Source organism: Psammomys obesus, unplaced genomic scaffold, assembly GCF_907164565.1.
Source record: "Psammomys obesus unplaced genomic scaffold, mPsaObe1.curated_primary_1811, whole genome shotgun sequence".
Lineage (NCBI taxonomy): Eukaryota > Metazoa > Chordata > Mammalia > Rodentia > Muridae > Psammomys > Psammomys obesus.
This window is the reverse complement of record NW_026593874.1, coordinates 414,624-433,197: the sequence shown is the minus strand read 5'-3', so window position 1 is coordinate 433,197 and position 18,574 is coordinate 414,624. Positions and strand designations below refer to the sequence as shown.

General features: G+C 53.2%; 1 protein-coding gene across 2 annotated transcripts; it reads left to right on the top strand.

Moving 5' to 3' along the window:
- Nucleotides 1-2,271: 2,271 nt before the first annotated feature.
- Nucleotides 2,272-16,584, top strand: LOC129684268 (cytochrome P450 2S1). 2 transcript variants are annotated; one of them, XM_055617376.1, is made up of 9 exons: nucleotides 2,272-2,458; nucleotides 4,174-4,339; nucleotides 7,666-7,815; nucleotides 9,357-9,517; nucleotides 9,594-9,773; nucleotides 10,766-10,907; nucleotides 13,174-13,361; nucleotides 15,052-15,193; nucleotides 15,304-16,584. In XM_055617376.1, exons 2-9 carry the CDS (start codon nucleotides 4,195-4,197, stop codon nucleotides 15,498-15,500), a joined length of 1,305 nt encoding a protein of 434 aa, XP_055473351.1. In that variant the 5' UTR covers nucleotides 2,272-2,458; nucleotides 4,174-4,194; the 3' UTR covers nucleotides 15,501-16,584. The 2 variants fall into 2 exon arrangements, with proteins under 2 accessions (XP_055473351.1, XP_055473350.1); XM_055617375.1 differs by lacking the exon at nucleotides 2,272-2,458 and adding an exon at nucleotides 2,586-2,991.
- The last annotated feature ends 1,990 nt before the right edge of the window (nucleotides 16,585-18,574 follow it).

Genomic DNA, 18,574 nt, shown 5'->3' with positions numbered 1-18,574 from the left:
CAATGAAGATGAGCAAGAGATTAGAAAATAAAGTTAGATGTTGGAGGAGAAGCAGGAGAAAAAAGGCCAAATGCTAGCAACAGATGTCTTGAAAGAATATTTTGAAAAATAATAGGATGTCCAACATAACAACCAGCTTAGAATAAACCAACAAGCCATCAGCCAAAACAAAAAGCAGGAGAGAAGGCATGCAGGTTCCTGGGAGGACTCACCGTTATCCACCCATGGGTGGTGAGGCTGGTGCTGGTGCCTGGTGCCAATCCTGATGACTCCTCAGGTAAAAACGAATTATCTCTCCCATACCCCAGTTCTTGGTCCAGAGGGAATAAGAGACACTTCTAAGCCAACCATGAGTACCCATAACTGGGAGCAGAGATTCAGGCTGTCCCTAATGGCATGTGGAGGAGCTGACACGAACTTTTTATAGACACAAAACAAAAGAAAGCCATAAAGCCTCTGCATTTACCAAGCACATCAGTGGGGACATAAGGAAGGCAGTTTTATAGGCTTCAGATGTTGTCTTCTGATAGTCTAAGCTTTGGTGGGAACCGGTGGTCTGCCAAGCTTAACAATACATCCCCAAATTGTCCCTAAGAGTCACAAAGATGTGACCTCAGATAGAGCTAGTGCATGGCTGTTAAAGGGAACTAAAGATAGCCCAGCCTAATCCTGTGCAACATTCAAATGTCTCTTCCCTACCTAAGGTTGCAGTTCAGCCGACAGAACGCAGCATCTTCAGGCCAGACATGGCTTCCTCGGGGAACATCAGTTCACACTGCTTCCTAGGACAGGAAGAAAACAGTGTTTTGTTTTGTTTTGTTTTGTTTTGTTTTGTTTTGTTTTGTTTTAAATATAAAGTCTTGCCCTAAAGAACCACCCCCACATCCCTCGAGTCCCCGAAGGTCCTATCTTCTACTCAATCTTTGATACAGGAAATATTTGTTGAATGCCTGTATGTGTTAGGCAGGGCTAGGGATACTGCAATAAACCAAGCCAACAGTTGCTCTATCACCTGATGCTGCCTTATCCCTCTCAGGCCTGTCTACTTCCTGATTATCTGATTTTACCCTCATTTGCATGGAGGTACGAAGAATCCAGCTCTCCTCTAGAGTGCTCACCATGGCATCCTCAAACAGAGAACCAAGTCCTGTTTACAGTGGGAGCTCTCTAACAGAGAGGGGCTGCTAGCTCAGCGGGAGAGTGATTGCCTAGCTTGCACAAGTCCTTGGACTTCGAAACCTTAATACTTGCTACACCACCTGTTTCAGACTGAATGCAAACACGTGGCTGTTAAGTCCTGGCAAACGGCCCTCCTGCAGGTGCAGGAAAGGGCTGTGGACTCAAGGAGCCACTGGCAGGTACGCGAGAGGCCTGAAGTCTGCAGCTGTACACCTGTGGGTCTCAGCCCCCTGCGGTCGCACATCAGATGTTTACAGTACGATTCACAACAGTAGCAAAATTACAGTTATGGAGTAGCAACGAAATAGTTTTAGGGTCCCAGCATTAAGAACGAATGGAGCTAGGAAAAGAAGGGTTCATGAGGCCCCAAGCCTCTCTGAGGCCATGATGGTCCCTGGGAGAGAGAGAGAGGCATGAAGGCTCCTGTAAACAGATCTCGACTGAGACCCTGTAAGCAACCCTAATGAAACTCATCTGGTCCTCAAAATCCATTAACAAACTAGTAATTAATTAAGTAATTAATACATGAAAGCAGAAGGACTAGGTAAGGAGAGGAAAGGCCTCAGAGAGGGAAACGAGAGAGAGCAGCCGGTTGAATATGATAAAAATCCGTTGTGTGTGTGTGTGTGTGTGTGTGTGTGTGTGTGTATGAAAATGCCAGAATGAAACTCATTATACATCTAATTAACATACGCTAATAAAAATAAATTAGGGCTGGGAGGTGACCCAGTGGACAAGCACTTCCGGTAAGGACTGGCATTCATAGCCCCAGAGCACTTGTAAGGAAGACAGGAGACCCCTGGGGCAAGCTGGTCAGGCGGAGGAGGGAAGAGAGCAGGACATCAGCTCCACCTGCCTGCCAACCCAAAGTCTGAGCGCCCGCACACACGCGCGAATGCACGCACAGAATAGCCGGATATACGGACATCCCCTCAAAAACTTACTCTATTTAATTTAAAGAATGAGTCAACAAACCGGGGTTGGTGGGGTATGCTTTTAATCCCACCTGTGAGCAGGGGAGGCAGGAGGATTAAGAAACCCAAGGTCAGGTTTAGCTGCACAGAGAATTCCAGGCCAGCCCCGGGCTACCTGCGACCCCGTTTCAAAACAAAACAAAAGAACGATTCAGCCAGTACAGACCGCCCTGGGTCGGATAGCTACGTGTCGGAGCCTTGCAATCTAGGGACAGCGGAACGTCAAGTCCCTCCTCCTTGGTGGCAGTAGGAGGCCGAAGGAAACTGCCTCCAAGACCGCACTGGCACGCATCACGCACACCGAGGTGAGCAGGGGAGGCAGGGGCCGTGGAGAGCCACGCAGGGCCACCGCCCCGCGAGGTGTGGCCGCCGCTGCCAGCCAAAGTCTCCGGCTCCCAGGTTCCTGTTTGCCTGCTTCGCCCCACCTGGGGCCCAAGGTGCCGCCTCCGCCCTCTGGACCCCGGGGAAGCCTGGGCGACCTGGGAGATCCGTTCCCGCGTCGGTGTGGGACGCAGAAACTGAGGTGGGGAGTGACGCCTGGCAGGAGGTCGTCCCGCCCCCTCCGCCCCTTCTCATAGAGAAGGGAGCCGCCCGCTCCCGGCCCTAACTCGCCCGGCCGCGAGGAGCCCGCAGGAGGCGGAGACCGAGGCGACCTGCAGAGATGGAGGCAGCCAGCACCTGGGCGCTGCTGCTGGCGCTCCTGCTGCTGCTGCTGGCGGCGCTGGCGCTGCCCAGGACCCCGGGCCGAGGCCGCCTGCCCCCGGGGCCCACGCCGCTGCCGCTGCTGGGGAACCTCCTGCAGCTGCGTCCTGGGGCGCTGTACCCCGGGCTCTTGCGGGTGAGGGGACGCGGGGACATCCTAACAGGGGATGGGGGGGCTATCTTAGGAAAGAGGCAGAAGCAGGGGTCCTCAGGGCAGAAAGACTAAGAATGTCTTGAGCTGGAGACTCAAACAAGTTGACCTGGGCTGGGCAAGGGAAGGGAGGGTGTCCAGGTTAGCAAGGGCAGAGCTCACTCAGTCCTGGAGGGGGACCAGGGGGAAGGGATCCCAGAGGGGCAGGGGCAGGTAGCGCTGGGCTGTGAAAGAGAGGGAATGCCCGGGAAGGGGGACTAGAGCTGGGAGGGAAGAGCTCACAAAGGTCTAGAAAGAAATGAGAGCAGGACCCAGAGGGCCAGGGGTCCCAGGTCGCTGGAAAGTTAGTGAGCTGGACCGAAGCTGCAGGACACATATTCTCTAGACCAGCGTGGTCGTGGGCGAGCTCAGCGTCCCGGCTTCCCCCTCCCCTCACCCTCTGGAAGGGAAGCATCCGGAGGCTGGAGGGGGCTGAGCAGAGAACATCCTGGGCTGGAGGAATCTGCCTCGGAGGCTCCCGGAGTGGGAGGATGGGTGTAGCGCAGCTAGGAGAGAGCTGGAGTTCCTGCCACCGGGTGGGAGGACGGAAAGGCAGTCCCAACTTGCAGGCGGGAGTAGGGGGCGAAGTTCTCCATTCAAGAATATTCTGAGGGGCTTTCAAGGACAAACGGGGGGGGGCACACGATCCAGGGCAGCTGCTGTGGAATTTAAGGGCTTGGCAGAGGTTGAAATGGGTAGCCGAATATTGAGGGAGATAATGGGAAACCAAAGCTGTTTGGTTTGGATGAGAGGATAGAGCCTTGAAGGACATGAGAAGGAAGGCAAAAGGTGTATTTAAGAGGCGTCCACTCATCAAGGTGGTAGCTTAAAGCCCTTAATCCCAGCATTGAGGAGGCAGAGGATCTCTGTGAGTTCGAGGCCAGCCTGGTCTACAGAGTGAGTTCCAGGACAGCCAGGGCTACACAGAGAAACCCTGTCTGGAAAAAAAAGGGAGGGGTAGGGTTCCTGCTCCCTCTCCACACAAAAAAGAGAAAACAGCTTCCCCACGGGATACTTTAACTTGGGGCTGGGAATGGACCAGATATTGGTATAGAGGCAAGGCTTGGACTGGCTGGCAGAGCAGCTCCCTGGAGCCAGTCTCCACCCTCTTCTCCCCTCTGCCCCCAGCTAAGTAAGAAATACGGGCCTATGTTCACCGTACACCTAGGCCCCTGGCGCCGCGTGGTGGTGCTGGTCGGGCATGAGGCGGTCCGAGAGGCCCTGGGAGGTCAGGCTGAGGAATTCAGCGGGCGGGGAACGCTGGCAACGCTGGACAAGACTTTTGATGGCCATGGTGAGTCATGAGGGCAAATGGGGGCTGCTGGGCCCTGCCACAGTTACAGATATGGAGGGGGTGGGGTTTGTTGGTTGGTTGGTTGGTTGGTTTGGGTTTTTTTGTTTTGTTTTGTTTTGTTTTGTTTGGTTTTTTTTTTTTTGTTTTTGTTTTTGTTTTTGAGACAGGATTTCTCTGTGTAGCCTTGGCTGTCCTGAAACTCACTATGCAGACCCAGTTGACGTCAAACTCAGAGATCCGTCTCCGTCTGCCTTCCAAGTGCTGGGGTTAAAGGCTTCTGCCACCCCCCCCATCCCCCACCCCCTATGGAGGTGTGTGTATTTTTTTAAGGTGACTTAATGCCCCTCTTTCTGTGAAATGGATATATGTGCAGTCACTTAGGGTTGTACCACAGATCACGTGGAAACTGGGCTGTGTCAAGTGAGTGCTTACTCAGTAATTGCTAACTACTATGATAATAAGCACCACTCCCCAGTCTATTAATTGATTGATAGGCAAGCACTCACGGCACAGAAGCTTCACCGTATGTGGAGATCCATGTCTGCAGCCCCAGCATTTGGTAGGCTCAGGCCAACCTGGGCTACATAGTGAGTTTAAGGCCAGCTTGAACTACACATACCAAGACAGTGTAATCCTGACTTGAAAAAGCCAGGACTAAAGATATGTAGTTCAGTGGTAGGGCATGTACAGAACCCACCAGTGATGGTTGCAGGCCTTATTCAGTGGAGAGCACCTGCCTAGAACCCCCCAGTGAGGGGCTGGGGAGTGGCTCAGTGGTGGAGCCCCTGCCTAGAGTCACCCAGTGAGGGGCTGGGGTGTGACTCAGTGGTAGAGCCCCTGCCTAGAATCCCCCAGTGAGGGGCTGGGGTGTGGCTCAGTGGTGGAGCCCCTGCCTAGAATCCCCCAGGGAGGGGCTGGGGAGTGGCTCAGTGGTGGAGCCCCTGCCTAGAATCCCGAAGTGGGGGGCTGGGGTGTGGCTCAGGGGTAGAGCATCTTTCTAGAAGCCCCCAGTGAGGGCAAGGCTCAGCAAAATATTTTTCTGGAATTCACCAATGAAGGGCTGAGGGGCGTGTCCTCCACCCAGCTTGTGTAAAGCCATGGATTCCATGCCCAAGCCAAATGAGAGAAAAGAAGGTCAGGGGCCCCCGAAATGCAGAAATAATTCTTCCTGCTAAAATGGAAAGCATGCATAGCAGGCCTGGCGGCCTGGCTTCACTCTCCAGCACCACAGAAAAGCATAGCGGTGACTAAGACAGCCCAATGCCTGCTTCCCCTAGAGCACCCAGACAGACCTGTCACCAGACAGTGACCTCTCAGAGGACTGGCCAGGATGGGAGGGGCAGACGAGTGGGAGGTGAGGAGAGGGGAACTGAGGATTCTAGGAATCCACAGGCAATGCTTCACCTACCCTACTGGCTGAGGGATGCCCAGGAAGCCTCCAGGAACAGAGGATGTCCAAGCTGAGGCTCCTGAGCTAGAAGGGAAGTTGTGTCCGGGTGAAAGGATCAGCGTGTGCACAGGCATGGTGGAGAGAGAAGAACAAAATCTTTCACAGGTCGTCTCCCTGTACCTGGCCCTCTCCGAGGCACTGAGGTCACAGAGGTGACCAAGGCAGACGCTGGGTCTTCTCACCGTGAGAGGCCTGTGACAAAAGGACATAGTGAGGGGATAGAATTCTAAAATGAGAAGTTCAGTTTTGAGAACAGGACACAGAGTGGGGGAGGGGCACACTGGATCGGGTAGGGCTGGACGTCTGAGCTGAACCGAAACGGGCGAAGGGAAGAAGCTGAGAGTAGTGGCTCCTCGGGCTTTCACCCAGGCTGAGTCAGGAGACTTGCTGGGAGTATAGGCCAGCCTAGGCTACACAGCAAGACTGTCTCAAAATAATAATAATAATAATAATAATAAAAGGATGGGGGCAGGCCAGATGGCTCAGCAGTTAAGAAGACCTGCTGTTCCCGTGGAGGACCTGAGCTTTGCTCCCACCAACCACACTGGGCGGCTCATAAAAGCCTGTAGCTCCAAGGATCCTTCTCTGCATCTCCAGGCACCTGTGCACATGTGATCATGTATACACACGCATACACAGAATAAAAAGTAAACCTTTTAGAATAAGCAAAACCATAGGCTGCAGCTAGGGATGTACTTAAGTGATAGAGTCCGCACAGAACCCCCCCGTGAGGGGCTGGGGTGTGGCTCAGTGGAGAGCTCCTGCCTAGAATCCCCCAGTGAGGGGTGGGGTGTGGCTCAGTGGCAGAGCCCCTGCCTAGAATCCCCCAGTGAGGGGTGGGGTGTGGCTCAGGGGTAGAGCTCCTGCCTAGAACCACCCAGTGAGGGGCTGGGGTGTGGCTCAGGGGTAGAGCTCCTGCCTAGAATTCCCCAGTGAGGGGTGGGGTGTGGCTCAGTGGTAGAGCCCCTGCCTAGAATCCCCCAGTGAGGGGCTGGGGTGTGGGTCAGGGGTAGAGCAGCTTCCTAGAATGCCCCAGTGAGGGGCTGGAGAGAGACATGACTCATCGATAAAGGACTTAACATACACAAAGCCCTAGGTTAATGTCCAACAGCCCCTAAAGGAATGGAGGGCCATGAGCATGATACAGACAGAGGAAACAGCAAGGCCCCAGGTGGGGATGGGAGCTCATGATGCCCTTGAGGAAATGAGAGCGGTTGTAGTAGGTGATTAATACAGCTTAAAGTCAGCGTGGCTCTGGTCACTCGGCAGGCCTGTGAATCACACCAGAGCAGCTGGGCTCTGGTTTTCTGAGATCTGTGCATTTTCAGCAGGGAAAGACTGTGAAGTGAGTAGAACTGAAGGCTAGAAGCCCAGGGGAGGGACCAGCTGGACCCGGACAGGGGCTAAGGTCGGAGAGAAATGGTATTTGGAAGAGACGAGAATGTGGGAGACCTAGGGCCCCCATCAACAGCCAAGGGTCGGATAGTGGGGCTGAGGTGGGGCAGGAGACACCTCAAAGCTGGTTTCAGACGTGGGAGGGGTGAGGACAGCTTCCCACTGCCACTCCAAGCCAGCCTTCAGCAAGTGCCGCAGCGCTGGGCTCAGAAGGGGAGTTTGTGCAGAGCGGGCATCTTGGGTAAAGGGAAAGACTCTGTTCATGTTCTCACCGTGGGCTCATCGGCCCGAGGTACTCCAGATATGCCAGGATGAGCAGATGGGATGAAGAAGGATAAAAAGTCATACATTCAGGAGACTGTCTCCTCTGGCTTATGCTCAAAGAAAAAAGAGCTAATTCAATTATGTACTTAAGGGGCCCTGGGGGCGTCTCAGTGGGAGGAAGGGGCCAGTCCCTTCTTGAGTCTAGCCTTCTGTGCAGGGGTTTTCTTTGCCAATGGGGAGCGGTGGAAACAGCTGAGGAAGTTCACGCTGCTGGCTCTGCGGGACCTGGGCATGGGCAAGAGAGAAGGCGAGGAGCTGATCCAAGCGGAGGTGCAGAATCTGGTGGAGGCCTTTCAGAAGACAGAAGGTCAGTGGGGCGGGGCCAACGGATCCTTCCAGCCAAGAGGAAGAGGAACTGGGTGGTGGTGAATGTGCTGGGGGAGGGGGACGACTTGGAGGTGGGGTGTCTGTGCTCACCTTACTGAGGCAGTCCTTTAGTCCCTGGAGGGCCACTAGGGCAGGGCAGCGCTCTGTCCCTGAGCAGGTTCTGTCTCTCCTCCCCCTCCCTTCCTCTCTTTATCACCCAACTACTTTGTCTAGTTTTGTTTGAGACGGAGGAATTTCACTAGTTAGGCTGGGCTGGCCTGGAACTACTTGCTAATTAGTCCTTCTGCCTCAGTCTCTGAGCACTGGGAGTACAGGTGTGAGCTAGGCTCCTTTTGTTTCCGTGTGTGTGTGTGTGTGTGTGTGTGTGTGTGTGTGTGTGTGTGTGTGTTAAATACTGTTTATTTAATATTATATATAAACCACAGCAAGTGGCTTTCAGTGGTAAAAGGCAGCGTCCTTGGCATAGGGAGTTCTAATTAAATTGGCACAGTCAAGATTAGCCAGTTGCTTCCTGGGCATTTAACCACTGGCTGTAACCGGCCGGCGAGCACAGACTGAAACACAGGCCTTCTTATTTCTGAGACAGTGATAGAATGTCCCCGTATATGAACGTGTTCATTTGCCCAGTTAAATAAATCCTAGGATAAGACCAGCGTAGTGTTGAGGAGGCCCCCCATCTCTGGAAAGTAGACCTCTAAGTCCGATCTTGAGAGAGCAGTAATAGAATATATGCAGCTGGGGTTGTAATTTAAATAATAATAATAATAATAATAATAATAATAATAATAATAATAATAATAATAAATGATGGCATCCCTTGACTGCAGGTCAGTTTTAGATCAGCACTGCCCCACAGAAACACTGTTTGCCATTCATGATCTGAATTTTGGTGTATGGATTGGATCATGGTACACACTAAAAGATACTTTAGACATTTGTTTTGCAATAACTAAGGTGGTGGAATTGCTCATTAGTAGCCTTTTTTAAGATAAGCTTTAGGTGTGCCCTTTCTCCCCTCTTCTTAGGCCAGCTGAAGTCATTTTTGTCTCAGATAAGTAGTTCTTGGGATTCTCCAAATACCCCATCAGGATGTCTCTCCCTGGGTGGCATCCGTGTAGGAGAACCCGGCAACCTGGCCTGTCCACCACCCAAACAGGCCATGGAGATTTGGCCCAGGCTTATGCTTCCCCCTTCACAGTGTGGCCTGTACACACTCTGAACAAAAACCTTCTTGCCTTTCTCATCATCACTGTTTTTAATTCGCCCCCACATGGTCGACGCCACAAAGGCTACACCCCAAAGACAGGCGTCCGGCTCCCTCTCCTTTCCTTTTTGTTTGACACATGGTCTCACTCTGTAGCCCTGGCTGTCATTGAACTCCCAGCAATTCTCCTGTCTCACCTCCTCCAGGGCCAGGATTACAGGTGCGAGCCACCACACCTAAGCTCTAATTCTCTCTCTGCCTCTTTTCTGGGTCTAATCCTGTCTTCTCTCTCTCCCCCTGCCTTCCATGCCTCCCAGGACGCCCGTTCAACCCTTCCATGCTGCTGGCCCAGGCCACCTCTAATGTCGTCTGTGCCCTCATGTTTGGCATCCGTTTGCCCTATGAGGACAGAGAGTTCCAGGCTGTGGTCCAGGCAGCAAGCGGCACCTTGCTGGGGATCAGCTCCCCGTGGGGCCAGGTAAGTGGGTGCCTTCTTCAGCCTGGGAGCCTCCTGCGGAATGCCCTGGGCACGAGCTGTCTGCCCGCACCCACAGGCCTTCGAGATGTTCTCCAGGCTGCTGCAGCCCCTTCCAGGCCCACACACCCAGCTCCAGCGGCACCTGGGCACCCTGGCTGCCTTCGTTAGTCAGCAGGTGCAGCAGCACCGGGGAAGCGTCGTCACCTCGGGCCCTGCGCGTGACGTCGTGGATGCCTTTCTGCTAAAGATGGCGCAGGTGTGGAAACTTGGGGGAGGAAAGGGTCCCTCTCAAAAATGGCTACTGGCCTAGCCCACAGTCCATCTGTTCAGGGGCTGCTGAGTCCTTGGCCCCGGGATGGACTCAGGATTGGACTCTGGAAAGGTCTTATTTTGCTAGGGAAAGAGATCATCCCTTCTTGATTCTGGCCTCCTATCTACACAGAGCTTTCCTCAGGGCCTCAGAGCTCCTGAGGACCGCCATTAGTCTCTTCTCTTTTTATTTTGGTGAGATATCATCTTACTCTGTAGCCCAGGCTGGCCTGGAACTCACTCTGCCGCCCAGGCTAGGCTGGAACTTGCATAGACACCCCTGCTTCTGCCTCCCATCGCTAAGGCACGAGGTCTGGTTTTAGCTCTCTTTCTCTACCTACATGTCTCTGCGTAGGAAACGCAGCCCAGCCGGCTGAGTCCTGTCTGCCATACAGGAAGTCCAGGGTTCTGCCTCTAGTGCCACATGACCTGGGTGTGGCGGCTCACACCTGTGATCCCAGCACCTGGGAGGCAGGGGCAGGGGGACAGAAGGTCCTCTTCAGCTACATAGCGAGTTCCAGGCCTGTCTGGGCTACAAGTGCTCCGAGTCCAGCTGTCTGCGCTCGATCCCCAGGGATCCACCAGTGGACAGAGAGAACCAGCTCCTGTAAGCTGCCCTGTGACCTTCACATGCATGCTATGGCACACACATGCCCACATATAAAATTAAAAAGATTTTTTTTTTAATCTTGAGTCTCAGCTGGCAGTGGTGGTGCACTCCTTTAATCCCAGAACCATGGAGGCAGAGGCAGACGGATCTCTGAGTTTGTGGCCAGCCTGGGCTACAGAGTGAATTCCAGGACAGCCAGAGACACAGAAAGACCCTGTCTGGGAAAACCACACACACACACATAATAATCACCTTCCAGAACCTATATCCCACTTAAGTAACACTTCCTAGTTTCTCAACCTGTCCCAAACATTTATTTCAATACTCAGGAGAAACAAGACCCAGGCACAGAATTCACGGAGAAGAACTTGCTGATGACGGTCACATACCTGCTGTTTGCCGGGACCATGACCATTGGTGCCACCCTCCGCTATGCCTTTCTGCTCCTGCTGAAATACCCTCAAGTCCAACGTAAGAAACTGCCCCGGCCGGGCCGGCCCCAGGAACCCAAGTGTGGGTTCCAGAGGACAGCGGTGCAGGGAGTTGAAAAAGAGCACGGAGTTCAGGGGTCCGCAAGCTGGGAGGGCTTCCGGAACTCTGATCACAGTGCGAGACGTGGGGAGGGGCAGGACGTGTCTGTGGCACCTTGTCACTACGTACTGTGCCTTGTCCCCAGTCAAGGGCAGCCAGAGAAGAAGTGATTAAATTTGCCTTTTATTGTATGGGGATTTGGGAGGGGTTGGGGGGGTTTGTTTTGTTTCTTTCTTTCTTTTTTTTTTTTTTTTTTTTTTTTTTTTTTTTGAGATAGGGTTCTCTGTGTAGCCTTGGCTGCTCTGGACTCACTCTATAGACCAGGCTGGCCTTGAACTCACAGGGATCCCCCTGCTTCTGCCTCCTGAGTGCTGGGATTACAGGCGTGCGCCACCACGCCCAGCTTATGAATTTATTTATTTTATTTGAGATAGGGTCATACTCTGTAGCCCAAGCTAGCCTCCTACTTACTAGCCCAGGCTGGTCTCCAGCTCAGCGTCCTGGCTCAGCTTCCCACGTGCTACGTTTGTGGATGTGAATTACCACACTCGGCTGAAAGCTGTATCTTGGACGATCTTTGCACTGCCACGTCGGAACGAGTCGTAGGAGCTTGTAACTTCGTGGCAGCACTCTTGCCTAGAATCTCGGGAGGGTGGAGGGGTCCTCTGGTGAGAGGGGGCCTGGCTCCGGGGAAGAGTGACTGCCCAGCATCCATCAGGCTCTGGGTATCATTCCCAGTTACCACGCCCCAACACACCACACACACACACACACACACACACACACACACACACACACACACACGCTGGATTGTAAATGGTGGGAGGATGCCAAGCATTCCGGAAGGCAGACAGAGACCTGAGCAAGTAGGAAGACAGGACTAGGCCAGGCTGTGCAGACATGGGGCAGAATAGCTAGCTGTGGAAAACGAGGAAGGGCTTGTCCAGGGGCAGACCTGAGTGGCTAGCTAGGAGGCTGAGGGCAGTGGCCTCACCCTGAGCTAGAGACAGGATGGATGAAGATGGAGCTGGTTTCAAAGGGCAGACGCTGAACTGGGACGGGGGCTCGTGCTTGTAATCCCAGCGCCCAGAAGACCCGAAGCAGCACGCCTGCTGCTAGTTCGAGGCCAGCCTTTTCTACATAGGGAGTGCCAGCCTTGGCTCTGTAGCAAGGCTTGGAAAGTCACCTTGGAAGGGCCTATGCCCACAAAAGGAGAGGAATCCAAACTCCACAAGACACTGGATCAGGATGGCAGATTACAAATCATTATCAGTGCTAGGGAGCTGGCTCAGAGGGTAAGAGGCTTGTTGTGCAAGCATGGGGACCTGAGTTCAAATCTCCACCACACATAAAAAGCTTAGCATGTTTGTAACCCCAGCACTAAGGGAGGAAGGGCCAAAACAAGAGAACCCCTGGGATTCGCTGGCTGCCAGCCTAGCTCCACGTTCAGTGAGAGACCTGTCTCGGTTTCTCTGTGTGGCCCTGGCTGTCCTTAGACCAGGCTCTCAAACTCACGGAGATCCGCCTGCCTCTGCTTCCCAAGTGCTGGGATTACAGCTGTGGATACCACAGCCGGCCTGAGAGATGCTGTCTTAAAGGAATAAGATGGAGTAAAAGAACAGGGCGTTGACATCCTCCTGGGCTTGTGTGCACACACCCATGACCCCTACCCTACGAGTGGAGTCATCAGCCAGGTGTGCACACCTGTGTGGCAGCACTTAGCAGCTGTGAAGCTTGGCTACACATTGAGTTACACTCTAGCCTGGGCTATAGTGTGAGACCCTGTCTCAAAACAGACTAGCCTGCAGTAGTGAGGGAGGGCAGAGGGGTAACCCTCTCCCACCCTTTCCCCCGCCCCCCAGCTTCCCAGGAAGTCAGTGTTTCCAGCTAAATGCCTGGTGAAATAGCCCAGCCCAGGCAGCACTTCCAGACTCGGCTATGACTTTGAGTGAATGACTTGGCTCTAGGGGCCTCGGTTTCCTCATCCAGGAGGTGTGGATCAGTAATGGTAATGCACGCCTTTAATCTCAGCATTTGGGAGGCAGAGGCAGGAGGGTTTTTAGTTTACGCAAGTTCAGACCCAGCACAGGATGAAGGCCAGGCCCACGCTGCTCCTAGCCTGCCAGCCTCGCCAAACCACTGCTGCACAGCGTGAGGCTCCCAGGGTCCGTCCCACCCTGAGCGCCAACCCTCCTCTTGCATGCAGGGCGAGTGCGGGAGGAGCTGACCCGGGAGCTGGGTCCCGGCAGGGCGCCGGGTCTGGGCGATCGCGATCGCCTCCCTTACACGGACGCAGTCCTGCACGAGGCACAGCGGCTCCTGGCACTGGTGCCGCTGGGAATGCCTCACACCCTCACGGCGACCACTCGCTTCCGGGGATACACTCTGCCCCAGGTAGGTGTGTGGCGTGGCGTGGCGGGAGCAGTCATCTCTGCCCTGGGCGACCAACCTAACCCCTTTCTCTGTGGCCTCCACTGAGAGACAGTTCAGGCATACAACCACCAGGGGGCGATATATTCCCAATCCTGCGAGAACATCCGCAGAGGCTCCTTCTGGAATCAAATCCTTCTGCTGGCGGAACCTGTTTTCTTAGCTGGGGCTTGAACATACTGTTCCATCCACTGAGCCTCAGCCGATTAATCAGCCTCTACTAGATTAGGAATAATAATAATGCTCATTTGCACTTGTAAGATGACCCTTGCAGACACCCGGCTCTTTGGGGTGGGTAGGTGCCTGTGTGTACATACAAAGGACAACCACGCTGTCATAACATGTTAACATTGTGTCAGCTATTGTTCTGAGTGCTTTCTGTAGTGTTAAAACAATCCTGTGTAATTACCACACCCATTTTACAGATGGAGAAACTAAGATTTGTATATAGGTGCCTAGCTGGAGAGTGGAAAGAACCCAAAACCTACCTTCAGAATTTCCTGTTATTTACTAACAGTCCCAAGGTGCTTTCCCTGCAGCTCCTTCACCTTCCCAGCTCACACCTGAAGGCCAGACTCCCTAGCAGAGAACTCTGTGCCCCTCCACTCCAACTCCCCTACCTGCCCTCAGCCCCGAGAATACGCAAGCTGGTCTGGCCTGAAGGGATGCAGTCCTCCCCGCCTGTGGCCTTCACAGACGGCTCTCCCCCACACACCCTCTAGTTTGCCTCCCTGAGACATTCCCCAGAGAGCCGGCTTCGTACAGCCAGGACTTAATCTCTCCATCACAACATACTCACAGAACTTCAAAACAGTGTAAAAATAACACGCTCTGCCAGGCTTCCCTGGAGGTGTCCTTCGGCTACGGCCTAAGTTCTCCGGGCCTTAGTGTACCCCTCCTTTTTATGTTTCTCCCTCCCCGCCATGTGGGAAGAGGGTTGAACCCAGGGCCCCGCACACAAGTATTCGACCACTGGCTTACATTCCAAGACAAACACCCGTTTTCTTTTTCTTGTTAAGTAGCCCCGGCTGGCCTTGAACTTGCAATCTTGCTATCATCCTCTCTGTGCCGAGATTACAGGCATGTGCCACCATCTCCAGAATCTCTGTCTTTAAACTGGGCATACTGCTGTCTCCTTCCTGGACTTATTCCAGAGAGTCAGGGTAAGAGGAAAGGAGGCAGGCCGCTGCGTGCACCTGTTCTATACAAGGCAGTGAGCGTGAACACCCAGGTGTCCCACGTGGGGGCAGATGCCTGCTGTGCCAGCACCCCGACACTGAGGCAGCAGAACTGCAGTCCAAGGCTAGCCTGGGCTACACAGTGAGACCCTGTCTTGAAAGAAGGTAGGAGCAAAGGGGAGAAGGGAGAGAGGGTGACTGACACAGAGTTTAATAAGAGTGCACAGTGCTCTAGAAGAGGACCCACGTCTGGGTCTCGGCCCCCGTGTTGGGTGATCTGACGCTCCTGGCACCCATGAGTATCCACACACACAGTCCCCACCGGCACATGTGCACGCGTCATTTAAAACACTAGAATAAAAAAAAATCTAAATACAAATAAATCTCTTTTAAGATTTTAATGTTTAGTCAAGGTATGTTAAAGGCATCATCACCGCAGAACACCGGCCGTATGAGTTTTCACCCTGTCTCCTCAGGGCACTGAGGTCTTCGCCCTTATTGGCTCTGTACTGCATGACCCCGAGGTTTTCGAGAACCCGGAGGAGTTCAATCCAGGTCGCTTCCTGGACACGGATGGCCGGCTGAGGAAGCACAAGGCCTTCCTGCCTTACTCCTTAGGTACCTGCTGGGCTTTGGGGTAGTTAGGGGGTGTCAGTCCGGTCTCTGTGGGCTCCCCCTGTCCTGTGGGTCCAGATGTGAGCACAGCTGACTCAACCCTTTCCTGCCAGGGAAGCGAGTGTGCCTGGGGGAAGGCCTGGCACGGGCGGAGCTATGGCTCTTCTTCACGGCCATCTTGCAAGCCTTCTCCCTGGAGACCCCGTGCCCACTGGGTGATTTGAGCCTGCAGCCAGCTGTCAGTGGGCTTTTCAACATCCCTCGAGACTTCCAGCTGCAGGTCCGGCCCACTGGAGACCAGGCCAGATGAAGGAAGGAACTTGGAAGGTGGAAGTCACCTGGCAGACACAGCCTCAGGGGTGTGTGTGAACCAGGCGTCCACACCACAGGTCACGTGTCCGGGCAGCTGCCACACCCGAGGACCGAAGCCCCTGTCCAACCACACAGCAGCTGATGCTTAAGCTTTTTTTGGAGAGGGCTGCCTGACCCACGATCCTGCTCTGTGGCACAAGCTGGTCTCAACCCTGTGATCCTCCTGCCTCTGAGTGCTGAAATTGCAGGTGTGCGCCCCCAGGAGCTGCTTTCGGCCGACAGAAATGTAGCATAGACCACCTGGAACCACAGCACATAACCAGCTACCCACCATGGCTCTGAGCCCCCAACCCCGGCCCCGCTGCCACCTGCTCAGACACACACAGCCTAACCATGCTCAGGACTCTGACTTCCTCCTTCTCTGCCACACTCAGCTGGGCCCCTGCCACAGAAAACAGCCTGCCCCAGCTGGGGTCGTGTCGAAGCCAGCACACTGCTCTGGCTACTCCCGTGGATGACCTCACCGTGCAGGAACTGGCTACCTCTGTCAAGGGCTGCCATCCAGCCACACCGCCAGGCCGCTCTTGACTTGGCTCTTCCACTGAGACACCGTGACACCAAGTCTGCTCCCGGCCGCCTTCACACCCTTGTTCCTCCAGCACGCTCCTTCCAGCAAATTTTCCCAAATTTAAATGTTTCCTGCTCTGTAACTGTGCACACAGACGTCATACAAATGAGGACCAGCTACCCTAAGAGAAAACGTCCCCAGTCATGTTTGTATAAAATCGTGTTATCAGGGCCCTGCTTTCAGACATATCCTGACCCGGGCAGGGTACCCTGGAAGTGTGGCTCAGAGTTAGAGCCCTGGCCTAGCATTCGAAAAGCCCAGACATCAATCCCTAACACTGCTCAAAAACCAGAAATTTAAACATCTCTGCTAAGCCATTAATCAGCCCTTCCCCCGAAGCACCAGATGACCCACGGGGACGGGTTCTGCCCCTCCATATCAGGATGGAGGAGGCCGTATTTGACCTCTGGGTGACTTGAAAGTCCCCATTTTGCAATAAAAGTTTGTTTCTGGACCCCTCTACTTTTGTGAGTAAGGGGTGGGGATGGCGGAGTCCGCCCCTCCCCTGAGGCTGGGAGGGAGCTGAAAAACATTGTCACCGCCCACCGCCCTGTTGACATCAGTACCAGATGGGAAGCGGAGGGGGGGGAGGGACAGGGCTGAGGCTGTCTGCTGTCCTGCTTCAGGGATCCTGGGTAGACAGCCAGCAAGGACTCTGGCCTCTGGAAGTGCTCCAAATCTGGGAGCAGATTCTGGTACACAGGCCGTCGCCCTGTTCTTGCCTCCTCTACCGTCCTTTCCTGTCTGTTTGCCCCAGTACTCCATTTTTTTAAAAATAGCCATCAGCTCTGTGTGGAGGTCTAGCTCAGCGCTCGGCACCATCTTCATCACTGACAGAATTGAAAATAAAACAACCGCCAACTTTCTGCTCCTTCTATTCCACTTAAAAATCTTTTAAGATTACCTTAAGAAAACTGTTAGAATATAATTGGACGTGCATGTCTTTTAATGTCTTTCTTTTTAACACAGGGTCTTAGCCGAGCAATGGTGGCTCATGCTGTTAACCCCAGCTTTCTGTGTGAGTTTGAAGCCAGGCTGGTCTATGGAGTGAGCTCCAGGTCAGCCAGGGCTACACAGAGAAACCCTGTCTTGAAAAACAACAACAAAAAAGAACAGGGCCTTATGTAGCCCAGGCTGACTTTCTGGAAAGCCAGGCTATTCCTGACCTTCGCATCCTCCTACCTCTACACCCAAGTGCTGGGTTTACAGGGGTGCTTCGCTATGCCTGCTTTGTTTGTTTGCTTGTTTTGTTTTTTGAGACAAGGTTTCTTTCCGTAACCCTGGCTATCACTCTATAGAATTCACTCTGTAGACCAGGCTGGCCTGGAACTCAAAGATCCTCCTGCCTCCTGAGTGCTGGGATCACAGGCGTGCCCCACCACACCTAGCCTCACCCTGTCCGGTTTTGTGTGGTGCTAGTGATGGAACTAAGGCCTCAGCACATGGCAGGCACTTCAGCATCTGAGCTACATCGAAATGTCCATAGCTGCAATTCCTGGGTGCCTTGTTCTGTCCCCTGAGGACACGAGGCATGTATGTGGTACACACAGATACACCTACAGTCTAGGAAGATGGTTCAGCATGTAGAGTGCTTGCCACACAGCATGAGGACCTGAGGTGAGATCCCCAGAACTTGCATGGAGCCAGGGGCTTTATGTATAGGCAAATATGTGTGTGCGTGTGTGTATGTCTGTATACTATGTGTCTATAATCCTGAGGCTTTATGTATAGGCAAATATGTGTATGCATGTCTGTATGTATGCGTACTATGTGTCTATAATCCAGATGCTTCTGATGTGAGGTTGGAAACAAAGATAGACCCATGGAAGCTCCCAGGCCAGCTAGCCTCACACATTCAACGACAACCCACAGATTGACCTCAAACGAGGCAGAAGGCAAGGACCCGTACCTAATATTGTCTGACCCTACCAAGACCCACAGACACACAGACCCTTACCCGTGGCCCGGGTATATGTGCACATGAAGAATTTCCTTTCCAAAATCTCCCCTGAGATCACCTTACTGCTCTAAATTCCACAGAAGGGTATGAGAAGGGAATTAGGGGCTGGAGAGATGGCTCCGAGGTTAAGAGGAGTGACTGCTCTTCCAAAGGTTCCGAGTTCAACTCCTAGCAACCACATGATGGCTCACAACCATCTGTAATGAGATCTGGTGCCCTCTTGTGTCATGCAGGTGTACATGTAAGCAGAAATGTACATGTAAGCAGAAATCTGTATACATAATAAATAAAAAAATAAATAAGAAAAAAAGAATGGGATTAGATCCTAGTGACATTCGATATCTGATCGCACATTGTCTGAGGGAGGATTTTACTATTTTAAATAATTAATAGGTTTCAAAGAAATAAATGTATGGTCTGGTATATAGTTCAGTGGTAGAGCCCCTGCCTAGAATTCCCCAGTGAGGGGCTGGGGTGTGGCTCA

Bases quoted from the DNA above. Each gene is read 5' to 3' on its own strand.
- LOC129684268 (XM_055617375.1), top strand. From the start codon at position 2,815: ATGGAGGCAGCCAGCACCTGGGCGCTGCTGCTGGCGCTCCTGCTGCTG. The intron at 10,908-13,173 runs GTAAGAAACTGC...TCTTGCATGCAG, and splicing joins GAAATACCCTCAAGTCCAAC to GGCGAGTGCGGGAGGAGCTG. The intron at 15,194-15,303 runs GTACCTGCTGGG...CTTTCCTGCCAG, and splicing joins CTTCCTGCCTTACTCCTTAG to GGAAGCGAGTGTGCCTGGGG.